The sequence below is a fragment of the Epinephelus lanceolatus genome, chromosome 17, assembly GCF_041903045.1.
Source record: "Epinephelus lanceolatus isolate andai-2023 chromosome 17, ASM4190304v1, whole genome shotgun sequence".
NCBI lineage: Eukaryota > Metazoa > Chordata > Actinopteri > Perciformes > Serranidae > Epinephelus > Epinephelus lanceolatus.
The window spans coordinates 35,729,147-35,749,595 of NC_135750.1; the positions used below are offsets into that span (position 1 = coordinate 35,729,147).

At 42.9% G+C, this 20,449-nt stretch overlaps 1 protein-coding gene across 3 annotated transcripts in view; it reads right to left on the bottom strand.

Annotated features, from left to right (window-relative positions):
• Window positions 1-20,449, bottom strand: part of LOC117248561 (cationic amino acid transporter 2-like) — a 36,265-nt gene that overhangs the window by 8,727 nt on the left and 7,089 nt on the right. Inside the window, exons 5-10 of one of the 3 annotated variants that reach the window (XM_033613761.2) lie at window positions 20,249-20,385; window positions 19,893-20,073; window positions 19,271-19,407; window positions 15,929-16,031; window positions 15,689-15,813; window positions 13,373-13,539 (exon numbers count right to left, since the gene is read on the bottom strand). In XM_033613761.2, the coding sequence (XP_033469652.2) occupies window positions 13,373-13,539; window positions 15,689-15,813; window positions 15,929-16,031; window positions 19,271-19,407; window positions 19,893-20,073; window positions 20,249-20,385 (850 nt within the window). Of the gene's footprint in view, window positions 1-13,372; window positions 13,540-15,688; window positions 15,814-15,928; window positions 16,032-19,270; window positions 19,408-19,850; window positions 20,074-20,248; window positions 20,386-20,449 lie in introns of all 3 variants that reach the window. The other 2 variants (XM_033613760.2, XM_078176200.1) reach the window with 2 other exon arrangements.

The window sequence follows — 20,449 nt, forward strand, 5'->3', positions numbered from 1 at the left end:
CCCAAGGCCCCAGGCAAGGACACAAAGAACCTAGCACCAAATCCACTAAAGAGCATGTCACTATACGACTTCAGGGCACTCTGGAAACTGACAAGGCACGAACAGAGGACATACAGGATACAGACAACGAGTTGACGTCATACAACGGCGCAGCACACAGCAGCGGTCTGAGTCCAGCAGGTATGACACTAAGAAATGGGAGAGTCCTAAAAGTACTCAAAATGGCGAAAGAAGAGAGTGAGGATGGCGAGGAATCCCACGTGCCCTATTATAACAAAAACCAGTGGAAGATTGCAGTACGAACCTTGGCCATTCATGGACATGATAGGCCTGGCAGAACGTCTACCAACACTCACAGATGGCGCTGATAAGTGGATACTAGCCCTAGAAGAGACCACAGCTGGCATACGGTTGGCGATAGGAGACATCAAAGCCATCCTCATGTATGTGGCAGGAAAGCAGACCACCAAGGAGATATTTACAGACGCTGGACTGAATGCAGCATTTGGGACCAATATTAATGACGGAGCGGAATTTGGGCGCCATCGCGCTCGTGTGTGGGAACAGCTAAGAAAACATTACCCAGCAAAAAGAGACCCATCCAAACTAGAAGGAGAAACCATGGGGGAGGATGAGTGTCCCTCAAAATTCCTGCACAATTTCCAGAAAAGATGGAAGGAAGAAACGGGAGAGGCATGGAACGCAAACAAAACCACCCAGAGCCTCTTTAAGATGATGGTAAAAAAGGCCATGCCTGAGGAGGTACAGCGACGCCTAGAGGGTGTGGTAGGATTGATGAAGATGGAATGGCCACTGTTTACAGAGCACATCGTTCATCATGTAGAACTCTATAAGAAGGACAAAAAGAAAAAGGAGGAAGATGATAAACAATTGGCCAGCAAGCTGACTCAGCTACAGCTGGGTGAGTTGAGCAAACAGGTGAAAAAAGAGAAAGAGAAAGCCAAGGTTCAAGCCCCCATGGTAATGGCCACCCAAGCAGTTCCACAGGGCGGCCAACCCCAAGTTCCTCCACAGCCAGCCCTTGCTGATTCCAACGCAGCAAGCAAAGACACTGCAGTCAATGCCACACATCACCATCATTATTATCAGTCACAAACACCAAGAGGTGGTGGCGGCCAACGACCCCCCAGAGGGAGGGGCCGAGGAGGAAACCGGGGATGGAGAGGAGGCAGAAATTACACACCAAGCAACCAGCAGGGCTATCAGGAGCAGTTCAATCAACAACCAGGAACCAATCAGGCTCCACCTGATAACCTCTGTTGGGGGTGTGGACAGCCAGGTCACATACGAGCTCAGTGCCCTAGCAATCCTTGGGAAGGTCCAGCACAGAATTGGCCCTGTACAGAACAGCCACGCCCCTGGTAGGGGTGCCCAGAGGAGCCTGAGGGGGAAACAATGTTACCAGCTATATCACTCCAGTCACATGACGAACCCATCATACCTGTTGTCATCCAGGACCGTGAGTATCCTTTCATGGTAGACACAGGAGCCACATATTCATGCATTGGAAAAGAAGGCTCAAGGCTCCCCCTCTCTACATCATCAATAAAAACAATAGGCTTCTCTGGGAAATCACAAGTCATACCATTGACTGAGCCCGTTCCAATGCTCATTGCAGGAAGAGTCATTTGTGCTCCTTTGCTATATTCAGCCTACACCCCAGTAAATTTGTTAGGAAGAGACATTTTATGTCCCTTGAAGGCTAAAATCATGTGTACCCAAGATGGGTTGTATTTGGATTTCCCTGATGATCCCCCACAAGGCATGATGTCCCAGCTTCCCCAAACCACACCAGACAAACAGCAGGCTCTGGTTTATTGGCTTCAGTTGACACCTGAGGAGTCACATCTTCAACAGAAATGGGCTGAATGGGGGGCGTGGATTCGCATGCACTACGACACAGCACACACCCCCACTCTCCCACTGCATTGCACACTCATGTATGACAAAGATCAGACTCATGTAGATTACCAAGAATGCTGGGATGCAATAGTTAACAAAAAACCATGTTTGATCACAAGTGAAGACATATTTCTGGGAGCAGAGGGTGTAGCAGCTGCAGTTCGCCTTCCAGATGAATTATCAGGGTGGTTTCAGGTACCTAACTCCACGCCACATGTCACATTGTTGGTGGCAGAACATTATGAGTCTCATCATCTTGGTCCCATGGTCAAGCGTGCCATGCAGGTGCAAGAGTGGATACCTACACAAAGCAAATACATCCATATTTCTAAAGACAAACAGTTCATTAGAATCTCACTTAAAGTAGGTGATGAGGCACTAGCAGACAAGGTGGTGGTAGATGTAGCCACATCCACCCAAATGGCAATTGCAACAGAACATGAGGAGATGTTAAATCAAGTCCCATCACAACTGTGGACAGCTCACAAAACAGACGTGGGTTTAATTAAATCAGCTCAGCCAGTTCACATTAAGCTAAAACCGCACGTTAACTTACCATATCAAAAACAGTATCCTCTTAAGCAACATGCCATTGATGGTATCAGACCAACAATTAAGGGGTTGGTAGAGGCAGGGGTATTGGTTGAGACTAGAAGCCCCTGTAACACACCTATCTTCCCCATAAGAAAACCAAATTCAACAGACTACCGTTTGGTCCACGACTTACGAGCTGTAAACGCAGTAATAGACGGGGAAATACCACACGTTCCAGACCCACATACGTTGCTCTCAAATATTCCACCAGACACCCAGTGGTACACAGTCATTGATCTGTGTTCAGCTTTTTTCAGTGTACCACTACACCCAGATTCTCAGTATTTGTTTGCCTTCACGTATGAAGGTCGGCAATTTACATATAAGCGCCTCCCGCAGGGCCTATCCGAGTCACCTTCGCTCTTCAACCGTGCGCTGACACAGGACTTGGCAAGTTTGAATGTGCCAAGCACTGTGTTACAGTATGTGGATGATTTGCTTATCTGTAGTGCAACCAAAGAACAGTGTGAGAAAGACTCCATTGCTGTGCTTACAGCCTTGGCAGAAGGAGGACATAAAGTCAGTAAAAACAAACTGCAATTCTGCCAGCAGTCAGTAGAGTATTTGGGGAGACAATTGTGTGGAGATAAAAGGTTTATTGCACCCTCGCAATTGGAAGCAGTAATCAAGGCCCCTCAACCGCAAACGGTTGGTCAGATGCTGTCTTTTCTGGGTATGACAGGTTACAGCAGACCTTGGATTTGTGACTATGCCATAAAAACTGCTCCCCTCAGGGCTCTGATTAGGGCAGCAGGACAAACAAACAACGCAGCACAGTTGCAGTGGACAGATGAGGCGGAGGGAGCGTTCCAAGCCTTAAAGAATGACATGCAATCTGCCCCTGCGTTGGGGACTCCTAATTATGCTAAACCTTTTCACCTTTATGTTGCAGAGAAATCTGGTTTTGCATGTGCTGTCCTGATGCAAGACACACCTACAGGTAAACAACCACTAGCTTATTACAGCACCAAACTTGATAACATAGAGGCTGGTTTGCCACCCTGCTACCAGGGATTGGCGGCAGCTGCCTTTGCCTTTCAGAAAGCATCATCGCTGACCATGGGACATCCTGTGACACTGTACACTTCTCATCAAATCCATGCGTTGCTAACAAGTCCACGTTTCGTTCTGACGCAAGCCAGGCGTACGGGCTATGAAGTTGTTTTGTCAGCCCCTGAACTTAACATACAGCGTTGCGCCATCGTTAATCCCGCCACAAAGCTGATGTTGCCAACAGAAGGTGCACCACATAATTGCATTCATGAGACAGACAATTTCATGCGCGCCAGGGAAGACTTACATAACCAACCAATTCCTGCAGATCTCACACTGTTTGTTGACGGTTCTTGTTTTCGAGATGGCACTGGCAGCCACGCAGGATATGGTATTGTTCAGCTCAATAACACTGATCAAAGTTTTGTCACACTGCAAGCCTGTAGCCTTGCTCAACCTTGCTCGGCCCAACTCGCAGAAATAAAAGCCTTAACAGCGGCATGTCAATTGGCAAAGGGGAAATCATTGAATGTTTACACGGACTCAGCATATGCCTATGGCGTGTGCCATGTTCATGCTAACATCTGGAAACAAAGAGGGTTTCGTAGAGCGGACGGCACTCCTGTAACCCATGGAGCTGCCATTCTTGACCTTTTAGAAGCCATGTTACTTCCCAAAGCTCTAGCTGTAATTAAATGTCCAGCACACCAAAAAACTGATACATTGATAGCAAAAGGTAATAATCTGGCAGATGAGGCAGCTAAACAGGCAGCAATAGGTGCAGTAATGGCACCTATACTTACCATACAAGATTGTGAATCCCTCACTTCCTTGCCCTCGCTTAAAGCCGCTCAGGATAGAGTGGAGGAGGCTGAAAAACGTTTATGGATAAAAAGGGGTGCTGTAAAAAACATGAGACCAGGGCCATTGCACGGAGTTTGGCTAGATGCCCATGGCCGCTTTGTACTACCAACCTTACTATTGAGACATGCCATAATTTGGGCGCATGGTAGTGACCATTGCGCAAGGGGGGAGATACTAAGGAAACTACAAGCAGTATGGTGGTCACCATTTATGGCAGCTACAGTGGATAGGGTACTAAATGAATGTGACATCTGTGCACAACACAATATCAGGAAAGTTTTTTCAGCCCCATTGGCACACATACCACCCCCAGACGGTCCCTTTAGACACATCATGTTAGACTACATAGACATGGGACCACAGTCAAGAGCTAGGGGAATGAGATACGTTTTGGTGGTCATATGTAGATTCAGTAGATGGGTGGAGGCAAAAGCTACAGCAAAATCAGACCACAGAACAGTTGCAAAATTTTTGTGTCAAGAAGTATTCCCAAGATTTGGAATGCCAGATACCATATCATCCGACAACGGTAGCCATTTTGTGTCTAACGTCATACAGGAGACACTGAAACAATTAGGGATCAAACAAAAATTTGGCTGCGTATACCATCCCCAATCACAGGGAGCTGTAGAAAGGGCAAATGGTATTTTGAAAACCAAAATAGCTAAAATAGTAGCAGACAGTGGAAATAAGCTTAACTGGGTGGATGCTTTACCGCTTGCACTAATGTCTATGCGTTCACAAGCCAGCCGAGTCACGCATCTAACACCGCATGAAATGCTTACGGGCCGGCCCATGCCGCTACCATACTTAAGAGGTCCCCATGAGGGACCGTCCCTGGAACAACTACAAGGCGAAATGTTTGAATACTTACGAAGTCTAACTCGTATCCACAGGGCTGTGTTCCAGCAGGTGAAGGGTGCCACTGAGAACAGAGGGGTCGACATCCCAAGAGACCTCCAAAGAATACGTCCAGGAGAGCTGGTGTACGTCAAGGTGTTCAAAAGAAAGTGGGACCAGCCACGAAGGGAAGGTCCATACAAGGTGATACTTGCCACACCAACTGCCTTGAAAGTTGAAGGTAAGGACGTTTGGTTCCACCTTAACCACTGCTGCAGAGCTAACCCACAAGTCCCAGAGAGACCACCCATACCCCGGCCCAGACGCAGGCAGAGAGCAGTTCCCCCAGATCCACAAGGGGACGGCGAGGCCGCCCCAAGGGCAGAGAGAGATCAACCAGAAGGGGATGGCGACGCCTCCCCACAGGAACAGGGGACAAGAAGGTCAGCACGCGTTGCACAGAGACGCAGGGCAGAGGCAACCCAGGGCGATGGCAGCAGTTCAACCCAGAGTGAGAGCAGCGGGTCGCTACCAGAGAGGGTATCAACAGTGGCAGGGAGCTCATCAGAGAGGAGCTCCTCAGCCTCCAGGACTGGCAGCCAATCTCAATCTCATGAGTCATCATCTGCTAGAGATAGGGAAGATCATGAGAGGACAAGTGCAGAGAGAGAGGTGGCTGCAGAGGCAGAAGGACAGGAGAGAGAGGGAACAGAGACGGAGGGAGAAGAAGGAGAAGAGAGCTCAGCATCAGACTCAGGCACAGGCCCAGCGTCAGGCTCAGGCACAGGCCCAGCATCAGGCTCAGACACAGGCCCAGCACCAGACACGGGCACAGGTTCAGACTCAGGCTCAGACTCAGACTCGAGAGACACAGACACAAGAGAATCAGACCCTGAAGAAGGAACAGCCCCCCGGCAAGCAGGAGGGTCTGAAGATCAGGCGAGGAGGAGCTAATGTGGGAGTGATAGGTGCAGTGCTACTAACCCTCTTACTTATTCTGAAAGTGAGGCAGAGTGCAGGAGTAGAACTGGGCAATCGACATCAGATGCAGACAAGTGACTGCTTAGTGGCATTAGGAACTATGGCTGCAAAACAGGGACAGTTACCACACAGGGAAATGATACAACTAACCTACTATAAATCACATGCTTATGATGACATCTTGGTGGAGGGTCCAGGAAACATCAGGTTGCATGGTCAGTCCATAAGTCCACACTGTACTGCAGAGGGAATGATGACGGCAAGAGTTTGGTGTAACATGAGAGGTTGTACCAATATAGAAACAGGGCTTACCTTATCTGTGAAAGTGGCCCGTAAATGGCTAAGATTGAACTCAAGGTCCCAAAGAAAGCCGAGAGACGTGGTGATGCAAAAGGTTGAGATAATTAGAACAACTACTTGGACGTCTAACATGTTCTACCAGTGGTTAGAATACTCCGCAAAGCAGGTAACTAACATCACGTGCGTAGCATGCCATAGAAGGAGGGGCATACCCACAGTTAAGCCTCTCCCAAACATAGATAAGTGCTGGGAGCATAGTACATGTTTTGCTGCATGTGTCATGTGGATGGCGGCAGGACGAGACAGGTGGACCAACACAACTGCTATTTGTCCGGGAAATCTTAAAAATGCCTCTGACAAATTCCAGCAAGAGTTCCACGTGCCCCCAGTAGTACATTTGGCACCAGATCTTGTGTTCCCCTTTTGTGTGGCACGGGGAGATAATATAGAACATTGGTTAAATAATGTTACTTCCACTAACTCTTCCCAGGAGGCAGAGAGACTGATCCAATGTCGGTATGAGGAGATTGTGGGAAACGTATCTTCATCAGCGGGTAGGGTACAGCTCACGGGGGTACAGAAAGTATGTAACACAACTCAAGAGGCTAAAATTCAGTGCCATCAGGTAGTCAATGGTGGGAACGATTCAATGGTTATGGGACGAAATTATAACGATACCACCTGGATTTTGACACTTAACTTAACTAATGGTACAGTGCCACTGGCAGATATATTTTGGATGTGTGAAAATGATCTTCAGGTGAAAACTGTGCTGCCAGAGAATTGGACAGGAATCTGTACCCCAGTAATGTTAACAGGACAAATCACAATCATGAGTCTGAATAACAGCCAAAATAACAATAATCACTCACGGTCTCGCAGGTCTACCAATTCTCCAACTCTCTCCTGGGAGGAGGATGCTAGTGTGTACATCACATGGGATCAGGTGCCACAAGGGGTTCCCAGGGACACACAGGCTATATCAGATGAATGGATAGAGACAGGTAGAGTGTTAGGCTCCTGGCCGATCTGGGGAGCCATAGCTAATGCCCAATATATAGCTCGTAATAGCCGTTGGATAAATTACTTATGGTACAACCAACAAAGATTTGTGAATTGGACTATAGAAGCCTTACAAGGGGTGAGCGAGCAGTTACATGCTACATCCCTGATGACACTGCAAAACAGGTTCATCATCGAGACTATGCTTGCTCAAGACCAAGGGATCTGTGATGTAGTTGGAGAACATTGTTGCACCGTCATCCCCATGCACACCGGGGAGGATGGCAATTTAACCAAGGCTCTGAATAGCATACGTACCATGCGAGACCAACACGTACAGCACTCAAATTGGAACACTAAAATCTCCTCAATTTGGGACTGGATATCAAAGTTATCCCCTGAAAAGATTTTACACATGATGGGGATGTTGTTGGGATTTGTAGTACTGGCCCTTTTTGTACTAGCCTGTTGTATTCTTCCCTTGGTACAACTCCTCATCAGAAGAACGATGGCAAGTGTTGCCGGACAGTTTATTGTAATAGATCAAGGCTCCCATCCCAAGACAATCACAGAATTATATAAAGACATGGGTGGCCCCGAAGGGAAAGAGCTTAGCAATTTCCACCAGAGCACAGGATGGAATGAGGGAAACCAATATGAAATGATGACGTCAGATGAGATACTAGGCCCTGATGATCAGAAATGGGAGTCAGTCGAGGGAAAGTACGAAGAGATAATGTAAGAACACCTAGGAGTCTTGCCGTCACCAACCCCACTAATACTTAACCATTAGACACAGTAATTTTGCTTGCATGGCTTGTACACAATATCAAAATGCTGTAGGGACAGACACCGTACTAACAAAGAAGGGATAGCACATTAAAGATGTCCTTTACAAACTTTTGAGATAGACATAAACCATGGCTCAACCTTGGAGAACCCCACATCCATACCAGCAGAACCCAGAGGACCAGCCCGTATTCCAGTATCAACAGCAGGCGCCAGGCGTGATGGGACCTCCTCGTCCACCTCCGCCACCATACCCCGTGGGCAGTCGCCTGGTGCCCCTTTGCAACCCCGGTGAAGGTGTCCAGACGGGCGGACGACGCAGTTCCAACCCCTACATGATGACGCCGCAACAGGTCTTCACTGCAGTCTTGGATGACCCTGCACCTGCACGTACCATTCGCCAGCTGCTGATGTCACCAATAGTCCCCAGTCATGCCGACAATCCCCAAGAAGGTGCCAATCCAGAAGCAGAATCCTCCACTTGGGGAGTCCAGGCCCCAGTCGATCCCGTTCCAGGGAACCCAAACCCGCCATACTCCCAGTTAGAGTTCATGCAGAATGTCGCGGGGGCCCAAGGGCCTTCCACCTCACGAGCAGGCGCTAGAGAGGTCCAAACTCCCACCTCCCCACAAATGCCATGTCAGAGTGGATGTCTTCCTTGCCAATACCGTGGGTGTGATGACACCTCATCAGTAACGGACGAGGAGACCGAGTCACTAAGTTACTCACCTACTACTCCTGACCCCCCCCCAGAGCCAGCTAAACAACAAAGGAGTGCACGAGGCAGACTGCTAGGTCCCGCGCCAGTACAACCACTGCACACCTATATGCGCAACAGGCTACAGGATGAGTATGACATAGTCCCAGAATTCGTTGAGGCCAATCTGTGGCTATTGCCTGAGGGGAAGGCTAAAACTAAGCAAGATCGTGAAATTGAGGCTGTACTGCGTAACCAGTTTCACGCAGTTGGCCAAGGACCTTATTGCATGTTGATGCGCAGTCTTCCCCCAGTACTGCGTGAAAAAATGCGCAGGATTCGCCGTGACACCTATGCAATCAGAAAGGGTGAGAATCATGTGTTGAGCCGACAGCAGCAGCAGCACACCGCCAAGGAGCTGCTGAAGCTGCGGGCCCAGCTCAAAGAAATGACTGAGTCCCGAGACACCCTCATGGCGGAGGTCTCTTTGCTGAGAGGGAGGGTGGCGGTTCAACACTTCTTAAGTCACAAGGACTGATATGGACATGATGAATCGACAAAAGGGAGTTTATGCATGATAATGCCACGATGATTGGATAATAAGTAATAATGACTGATGATGAAACCTAAAGGTACTGATGATTATGCTTGCTCTTTCATAAGGGGATATATGACGTGTGTTATTCACTAATACAGATATGTGTGACAAAATGATACTTGATGAAATCTGATTTATGCGTTAATCTTATTACTAATCACTGAAGATGATTCCAGTATGGTAATATATAAATCTTAATCAGTAGTTATGGGACTATAAAGTCCCAAAGGGGGGAATATATATTTTTCTCTCCCTCTGTGATTAAAGTATTATATGGGACTATTGTAGCCCCAAAGGGGGGAATGTAGTGTAAAAGTTTGTGCCAACAGATCAAACAGTAAGGTTAAGATGTATAAATTGATTAAGAAACTCATATAATCATGTTTTTATGTATAAGGCATTATAAAGCTCTTTGATCTACATTTAAATATGATAAAACATTGTTGTATGTGTCAAAATACTCATAGCACCATAGCACCAGACTATGTAATCATGTTGTATGCACCTACTGAAAGAACACACTGTGTCTTGTTAAACGATGAAACACATACTCAAATGCTGTAATACATACACACATTCACAGATTGCACTCTAAAGGTTCACCTTGCATAAGACTGAGAGCACTGAGGACTGTATAGAAAGTCCCCAAAATACACATGTTTTTTAAAAATAGAGTGAAAGCGAAACCAGACCTAAGGGAAGAAAACTTGGGAAATTCCAGGCTGCATTACACCATTAAAAATGGGCCCAATCAGAATTGGACACAAAGAAAGGTTTTCCACCAATAGAATTGGTCTTAAGAGGGAAAGATTAGCAAAAAGAGGTGGAGACTCATTTGAATCTCCACCAGCATATAAGCCAGGGTTCTGAGAGCAAGTTTTCAGTCACACTCCGGAGTCTGACTCGCTAAGTTGTATGTGTTAAAGCCTGTTGACACATTAAACTTGATTGCATCGGACTTTGCCTGTTTCCAGTGTTTCTTTAAGTATTTGCCAGCTGAGCCTAAGGTACCAAATCGACATCTGAGGACACCTGATAAGAGACAAGAGGTTCAAGGTCGGGAGCCTACAGGCCCACTTCCAGGCACCGATTTTTGATACTTCAGATCAAACCAAATACAGCGGATTGTTTTTGTTCCTTGTGGATTACCTCAAGACACAACTTTGCTGCGAAGCGGGACGAGTGGTGAGGTTGCGTGGTTCTTTGTTTGTTTTTGTGAACTGCGGCGCTTCATTACGCTCCAACAGACTCCCCTTTAACATACATGTTTTCTTTTTTGCTGGCTTCTGGGACTTTGATTGACTGCTGGGGGGGTAATTCGGGTTATTTTGTGAAGAGTGTGTTTTGTGATAATGTGGAAAAAGGGTTTGATAACCTGTGAATTGTTTGTTGAACCGGTGCCCACGCCGTTTCTTGTTTAAGTGTTATCTCCGTCTGGACACGGACATGATTTATTTTCTTTCACTAAAGTTTGATTATTAATTCAACTTATTGTGACTCATTCGTTAATCTTCGTGTATTCTGAATATTTTAACACAGCAAGTGTGAGAATTTGAGTTTGTTTTGGGTGATAAAGCAAAATTAATTAATCTCTTTTCGTATCTCAAACACCTTGCATCTGATCCACCCGTAACCTTTAGATTAGCGTTGTAACTTTTCCTTTGGTTAATTTTATTACAAGGGGAATTGTTACAGAGTAGAGCAGAGCAGAGCAGAGCATAGAGCATAGAGCAGAGTAGAACAGACCAGAGTAAAGCAAAGTAGAGCAGAGTAGAGCAGAATAGAGTAGAACAAAGTACAGTAGAGCAGAGTAGAATAAAGTAGAGCAGAGTAGAACAGAGCAGAGTAGAGAAGAGCAGAGTAGATTATAGAGTAAAACAGAGTAGAGTAGATCAGAGTAGAGTAGAGAGAGATCAGACTCCTCTGCTATATTCCATGCAGCTATAGCTTGCAGCAGTTAAAGGAGCTATATGTAAGAAATCTAAAGCAAATAATCATAAAATCATCCTAATATGTCACAGAGACTAAGGAATAATGTTAATATAACATACTGATCTCACAACAATAGTACAGCCAGAATATTCGCATTTTAAAAAAAAAAATTACGGTCCACAAATCATGTTTATGTTTTGAATTTGTGTTTTGGCCTGTTGCGCCACCCACCACCGTCTACCAGTAACGCAGTTATGGGGTGCCGTTTGTAAAGTGGCTCACGCTGAAAATAACAACATTTTGCCACATTTAGCTTCAAACAATGTTTAAAAAAGTGTTGTGAATTTTTTAACATCACCTTTTACCACATTTACAGCAATATTTGTTAACTTAGAAATATATTAAATAGTTAAATCTAAATATTAAATGTGGCACCTAAATGTTAAATCTAAATGCTAAATATAAATATAAATGTTAAATCTAAATCTAAATATAAATATAAATCTAAATGTTAAATATAAATCTCAAACACGTCAAATAAAATTTCTCCAAACATGTTTCTTGTTATTTTAGGTAGTTATTATCACGCTAATGTATGTTCAAGTGTTCATTTCCCCCGATAAGTTGGTTTTAATTCGTTATTTGATTCTATAAACACAGTCTGACCATCTCGAGCTTTTATTTTGGTACTTCCAGTGACCGGCAGTGTGAATTTGCATATTAGCTAAATATTTAGTTTCACCCAGAACATTTAGATTTAACATTTAACACTTAGATTTATATTTAGCATTTAGATTTAACATTTAGATTTAATATTTAGATTTAACATTTATATTTATATTTAGCATTTAGATTTAATATTTAAACATTTAGATTTAATATTTAGATTTAGTTTTAATATTTAGATATAGATTTAGCATTTAGATTTAACATTTAGATTTAGATTTAATATTTAGATTTAACATTTAAGTGCCACATTTAATATTTAGATTTAACTATTTAATATATTTCTAAGTTAACAAATATTGCTGTAAATGTGGTAAAAGAAGACGTTAAAAAATTCACAATACTTTTTTAAACATTGTTTGAAGCTAAATGTGGCAAAATGTTGATGTTATTTTCAGCGTGAGACACTTTACAAACGGCACCCAATACGCAGTCAGTAGAGTCTCAGCATCAGTTAAAGTTTCGACTACAGCAGCACGGCAAGCAGCATTAGCAGTCTCCTCAGCTGTATCCTGGCAGCAGCGTTAGCAGCAGAGAAGCCGGGCTTGCTCGAACGGTCAGCTGGAAAACCGAAGATCACGGACGCGGTGACGCAGCCTTGCCACGGCAGCCGCCCGTGGGCAAACAAATCAGTCGCCAGCGTGCCGCTGTCCAGCAACCTCGAATCTGTAGGGGAGGGGGGGGCGGCAGTATTTTGAATTTGAGTGCAGTAACCGTTTTTGCCACATTCTTACATACAGCGCCTTTAACAACTCGACTCACTCTGCCTAAAGGTAAGGGAATCAGCCTACCAGCCCCTCCAGTGCTCACTAATTAACATCAACATAAATTCCCATATAAAATTACCTAGCAAAACTCCAAATATCTCAATCCCAAAAGTCTTAAAAGTGGAGTTCTTGCAACCAAAAATAGAGTAATTTAAACAGCGGTCATTCAGTGTGGGTTTAACCTGGGTAGGCCTCCCTTCAATGGGCACATCATGTCTTTGCCATGAACTTTCTTTGCCCTGCAGCAGCCCCTCAGTAAGGCCCACTAACTGACCACCCTAACAAGATCTCCTCACTGGAACTGTAAAGGTGCAAATCCTCAGGATGCATGAAATCCTGCCCACTATCATCGCCCCTCCAGTTTACCATGAAAGCAGCTTTAGTTGTGCTCTGTGGCTGTCTCCAGATGATAACAACAGCGAAGACCAGTGTCAGCACGAGGACACAGACAAGCAGCACGCTCCAAAGCTCTCGTCTGCGGAGGGAATGCAGAGCCTCGGACAACAGCACGCTTAAAACGATCACCAGGAACACTGGGGAGAAATCAGAGCTGTCAGGAAAAACTAATAATTGGAATTTTGTTTTGTGCCCAAATTTCTAATGGGGAAATTTGTTTGTGGATTTATGTTTCAGTAACTCTGGATAGTGGCACTGTGGGCACCCTATAATTAAAAAAAAATCAGTATGGTTGGCAACAAGTGTGAGTGCAGAAAACTATGAGGTAAGAGTCTGTTGAACAGCCAACCTGATCTCACAGAAATACGTGAAATGACCATGACCTCTTAACACCGCATTCCGTGGCAGCACGTAATGGGTTGAAATTACGTGCTGGTACCGCGGAAACAATGCCATGTAAAGTCAATTAGGATCCAATGTCGTGGTGTCCACACGGATTCCCTGATTCAACAACGTCACATCAACCTCGTTTTCCTCAATGATATCTTTAACATTCCTGTATACACACAAAAACACGAAAGTGTCCTGATAACTCAACAATATGACAGGTTAATGTCAAGGCCATAAAATAAAGCTTTTGATAGCATTGCGCTGTGGACGGATGGGGCGCATTCCACTACTGTTTTGTAGCTACTGTCTGCCGTCTGTGGGCTAAGCTGCCCGGCCCCCCCGCCAAATCCTGCTGACAAATGCAAAAATGTGGCTGTGCTTGTTTAAAAAAGGATTATTATACTGTTAAAATTTAATTAAACATCAGTTTTTCAGTTTTTTTCAGTGTGAAACCATCTAGTGGTTAAAACAAATTACCAACATCTCCATGCTGTCTAGATGCAATATGTGTATTTTCAGATTTTTGTTTCGATAACTGAATTTTTTACAGTGGTTTGAAATCTGCTTTTCCATGCATGGACGGCTGCTAAACCTGCACGTCTGGCTTAGTCAGTTTGTGAAGCTACACATGAATTGTCACTGACTAATTAGCTCAGTGAGATAGAAATTGATTCTTAGTCTCAGAGGTTGTGAGTTCAAGCCTAAGCTGATGCAAAAGGCAGATTGTGTTGCTAAATTCCTAAATGTCTTCCAATTCTTCTGCTTGTTGCTCAGAATTGCCTAAAAATGCCCGGAGCCGACCCATCTCTGCGCCGCAGCTATAATTCCATTTCAAATTGCCGTCTGTCTGCCGTAACCAATCCAAACGTCACTAATAAATAAATAAATAAGAAGAAAAAAATAAGGCTAAGCAGGGAAGAACCAGAAAGGACACACCATCACATGGAGCCGGCAACCCGGCCACCCTCCACTCCACCAGGGGAGAGCGGACCCCAAGCCAGCGCCACAGAACCAGTACAACTTCCAAATCTGGGAAAAACACTTATTTTTTAAAAACTACAATTGCCTAGGAATGCGCCATGCAGCTTGATACATATCAGCAACATAGTTGTAGGTCTTCTGATTTGCAAAGTAGGGCTCTAAATAGGGTTGTAAAAAGATATATCTACTGAATATATCTAATATCTAGTAAAGCTGAACTAATAATAACACTGCACCTAGATGAACTATGTTAAGAAAAAAAAGCAAGGATGTTGGCTAATTTCAGATATTTTAGATTATTTTTTGGGATGGCAGTTTTTTGTGGCTTGTTGTAAAATAGAGTCGTAAAAAGATATATCTACTGAATATATCAAATGTCTAGTAAAGCCGAACTAGTAATGACACTGCACCTAGATGAAATATGTTAAGAAAAAGTAAGGATGATGGTTAATTTCAGATATTTTAGCAAGTTCTCTAGAAACGGCGTTTTTTGGGACTCTGGTTGTTGAGTTGTCAAATAGTGTTGTAAAAAGTAAATCTACTGAATATATCAAATATCTAATACAGCCGAACTATCATATTATTATCATTATTATTATTATTGGTGGGAAATTATAACAGAGGAATATATTTGCCGTTTTAATATCAAGAACACTTCCGTGTTTTTGTGTGTATACAGAAATGTTAAAGATATCACTGAGGAAAACAAGGTTGACGTGACGTTGTTGAATCAGGGAATCCGTGTGAACACCACAGATCCTAATTGACTTTACATTGGCATTGTTTCCGTGGTACTGGCACATAATTTCAACCCATTACGTGCTGCCACCACGGAATGCGGTGTTAAGAGGTCGTGGTCATTTCACGTATTTCTGTGAGATCAGGCTGTGAAGAGAACAATGAGGGATTACTTACATATAATTATGGTGACTATGTTGACATTTTTAGAGGTGCGCTGGGTGGGTCGAGACGGAGGTCTTAAAAGCCCCATTACACTAAACGGTTCCAGGCCATGGATAAACCCAGAGTCTTCTTTGTATCTAGGAGAAAAAAACAATGCAACATGCTTGTAAAAGCTAAAGTAGATGGTTTACATGACTCAAGTTGGCAGAGTAAGTCTGTAAATTTATCTGAAATTGCTCCAAGTGTACATACCTTAGTATGAGAACACACACGGCAACAAGACAGTAGGCAAAGATGGTCCCAATTGAACTCATGTCAACCAGTCCCTTTAAGTCAAATATCAGGACCATGAAAGCTGGAAAGAGATTCACATATGTTAGTGACAGAACAAGAGTCTGGGAATGCTTAGTCAGATGATAGGAGGGGCATTAGTAAAAGCTCTTGGGGTGTAAAGATCAATTGATTTGGATTGATATATTGATTTAATTATTAACAGTCTCATCATTGCAAAGCTAAAACATAGATCCATATAGTCATCCTCAGATTACACCTTATTTTGAAACTCCGTTTACCCAGCAAACATCAGCCAAGAAAAAGACGATTGAAGGTAATGTTATTTACTCAAGAATAAATCAGCAGTGTTAAAATTTCGGAGAAGATACGAGTCAACAGACAAAGCTCATGCTGTATATAAATAATGCGGTTATGAGATAACACAACGTAGCGTTACCTGTCTGGCCAGCATCACACTCTGCTAACCATATGCCAGCACAGCTAGCTTTATCTGCCATTAGCTGTTCTGTTTCAACAATGCTGGGCTCAAGTCATTTTCTGTTAGGAGATGCAGTGACTTAAACCAGTGGTGAGTAAAAACAAACAAACAAAAAAATAATAATAGCCTACATGTAATTTGTTAAGCTATGAGTAGAGAAAAACACAGCTAGCCACTAGGCTAATTTATGCAATGTAATTTTGCATAAACTAATAACAAGTGACTGGCGAAAAACTATTTTGAATGTGAACCTTGACAGTTATTATTGGGCTGAATTTTACACTTTTGTTAAACAATGTCATTGGTAATCCATGTTCAGGGCTTTTTGCCAGATAGATCTTTTAGAGTTTTAGTTTTAGGAAAAAAAAAAAAAAAAAAGATTATGGTTTATGTTAAAATGAAAACATTTGTTCCAGAAACAGCTTTTTGACGGAAAGACCTGCGGGTTAATGTGTTGTTTTATGTATATTGGTGGAATTGATCATCAAGTACTTTACTGCTCTGAAGCAGTTAGTCATTTACATTATTTATGTGTTGCTTTTATCTTTTATGGCCAAAAGTAAAAAAGAAAGGGGTGGCAGCTTCTTCTGTAACAGACTGTGTTAAATGGGCAGATGATATTGTCTCATATCCATCGCAGGCCCCTGAATCGCATCAAAATAATTTTTTGGCAGACTTATAATATCTTTTATAATATCGGCAAATATCGCATCATTACCCATTGAAGTGTTATCATATTGTATAGTGATGAAACTAGTGATTTATATCCCGAGCTCGTACTGCTACAATATTCCTTTTAATGACCAAGACTCATGTGTAGCAGGTTACAATATTCATATGTCTACGCTAGAGAGAAACAATAACTGCATAGTATCGCTACTTTTCACTTTGGACAAGCAAAATAACTCATCTTGGGACAAGATAATAGGGTTTAGACTAAGACGATAGGTTGCAAAATGACATAATTTTTAATTTGAATATGTTTTTCTTTAATGTGCAATGGCAATGTTTTTAGAATTATTTCTTTGTAGAGGTATCTGTGCATGGCATCTACAGTATGGTTAGGGAATTGTGATTGTGGCATACAAATTATGGTAAACCCTTTAACATTTAATCAGTGGTGGTGATAACAAATGTAGATCAACAATTGCTTTTTGAAGGGTTAGAATTCCAAGCCAAATTATATGACAAGTCCCTTTAACATTTCTTCAGTAAAGCTGAGAAGTAGTGTTGTTTTTACAAGTGTAAATGACACGTTTAACATGTCAAAATATCAATTTATGTGCTTTATAATCAGATTAAGAATTTAGATTAAATTTAAATAAATCCATAAATCAATTGACATGTTACAAATCTATTTTCACATGCAGATATTGCATTTTGGCTAATAGAAAATGATTTATAGATATCTAGTGTAATGGTTACATATCTACATTTCTTCTTGTAGCTGTTCACAACAGAATTTGAGATGTCAAAAAGGAATTTCCACTAGTCAAAATACTATTGTAGATATCTTAAATGACATATGTAGGATACATATTCCAAATTAATGCACTAATTTGGGCTATATATCCAAAATGTATTTATTAATTTATTATTTATATTATATACGGATTATATATATATTTATATTATATACTGAAACTAAATCTACTGGTGCTGGAGCAAAGCAATGTATTGCTGTGGACAAGGGCTGCAGCAATACATATTTTAGCCTCCTTACAAAAGAAGTAATACCAGTTTAAGTGTGCGCTGTATTTGGAATATCTTCTCCGCATTACCTTAAGGTCCAGACACACCAAACTGACTTTAGAGAACTAGTGGCAACGAAAGCTGACTGGTGCGATGCCTCAGGTCTCTTGTGCATTGGCCAAAGATGCATATGAACACACCGCAAAGACTACAACAGATGGCCAATCAGTACATAGGTTCTGCACCTGCGTGAGAGGAAAAAACTTTCCACACCGGCAGACGGAGGAAGTCTGTATTCATTGTTCAAAGAGAGAACCAGAAGACCGTCTTGATGTTAGTTAGCTAGTTAACACATTGAAAAACCATCACACAAACCATCACGTAACGTTGCTGCTTAAGAGCTCAACGGCTACCTTATGTAACCAGTTTAGGCCTATTTCAAGCTCACTCCCTCTTGACTTCAGCTCTTTGTTTGTGTTCCTCAAGTCTGTTTCTCTTCTCGAGCACTGAACTGAACTGCCAATCTGAGAGATTTCATTCAGCAACTGGCTCCACTGTTGCAGACTCAATATGCTGACTCAGCCCAAAAAAAATGCAATTGGGGGCAAACAAGGGGCAACAGGGCAGGACATGCTGCACCAACCAGGGGGCAACAGATGCTCATTAACAGTCCAGCAATTACTGACGGCTGACCATCAGCCTGGTGTATCAGGGCCTTTGTACACTAACTTCTCGAGGCAGCAGTAGACCAACAACTGTAAATTTTTGTCAGTGGAGTCTGATGGCTTTGAGATAATGGCTTCAGTTTCCTGTCGGAAAAGGCTGTCTGATTGCAAGGTAAAGCATTGAAAGTATTCTAAAAACAGTGTACGATTAAACTGATTGTTTTTTTTTATTTATTTATTTATTTTTTTTTAGGAGGGCTTTTCTTTAGGTGGCAAAAAACCCTGACCAATAGAGGCAGCATTTGCTCAGCATAGTTTCATTTTATGAGCATGACGTGGTGGGATCTACCCAAAACAAATCTTGTGATCTGTTTTATACATATATTTGCAACCCAAGAGTTGTCTAAATCCCTCTCTGTGACATATAGTTGCATAAAGTTCCAGGTGTAATTGCGAATGGATTACCTGCCACAGCTCCTGAAGACAGTGTAGCAAAGACAGGACTTTGCCTGGGGCTCATGTAACGAAGAGGCTTGAAGAACAGGCCGTCTCTTGCCATTGCAAAGAGCACTCTTGGCATTGGAAACATCATTCCCAGGAGACTGTGGAAAAAAACAAAACCACCATTTCACAAGAGTGAAGGAAGAGCTTTCCAACACCAACTAGGTTAGACATTCAGTCCCATTTAACATATGCACGTTCAAGCAATCAACAGACCTTGCCACTCTGAAAAGTTTGCTAGACTATACACAGCTAGCTTTATTACAATTCAACCATTTGTTTTAAAAATCTGACTATTAAGTGTGTAAATTATAGTAAGTGGGGTGGGACTACATTAAATAGAGTATTTTCACATTTTGACATGCAATTAGTAATTTTTGACAAATATAAATGCTAATCCCTGTAATCATGTCTTTCTGTGCCCTGTCGCTTAACCTTAGCACAACTTTTTTCCCAGGGGTCAAATATTACCTACCAAAATTGGCTGCAACGGTTACCTTAACCCTGTCCTGAAAGCCTTATGTATAGGACTACAGAGCATTACCTTGTTGAGAGTGCACAGAGGGATCCTATAGCCACAACATACTTTGCAGGCTCCCAGCCAACATATTCAAAGGCCACAGGTAGAGGGCTGTGGGTGTCGAGCAGATAGTAGGGCATCATAAGTGTCAGAGCAGCTGACACGCCAAAGTAGGCCAAGAAGCAGATGAGTAGGGATGCCATGATCCCAAGAGGTATAGCCTTCTGTGGGTTCTGCACCTCCTCCCCTGAATGAGTAAGTCCATAGGATTAATTCTTGCATTCTATCTGGGGCAATACTACTGCAGACATAAAATACCTGGTAATATATTTGAAATGCTTTGGAATAAACAGTTGTTTATATCCTGTGTATTAGTTTAAAAAATGTGTCTATTCATCCCAGGATATTGTACTCAGCAGTACCGGTTGTAGCAATGCTGTCAAATCCAACAAAAGCGTAGAAACAAGTTGCTGCTCCTGCGAATGTGCTCTCCAAGCCAAAGGGAAAGAAGCCCCCAACACCAAAATCAACAGCTTCATTTTGTGACAATGTAAGGTTCCTGTACAAGGAAAAAAAGAACAAACCTTTATCGATTGCTTTCACTCAGAGTGGACATTCTCATA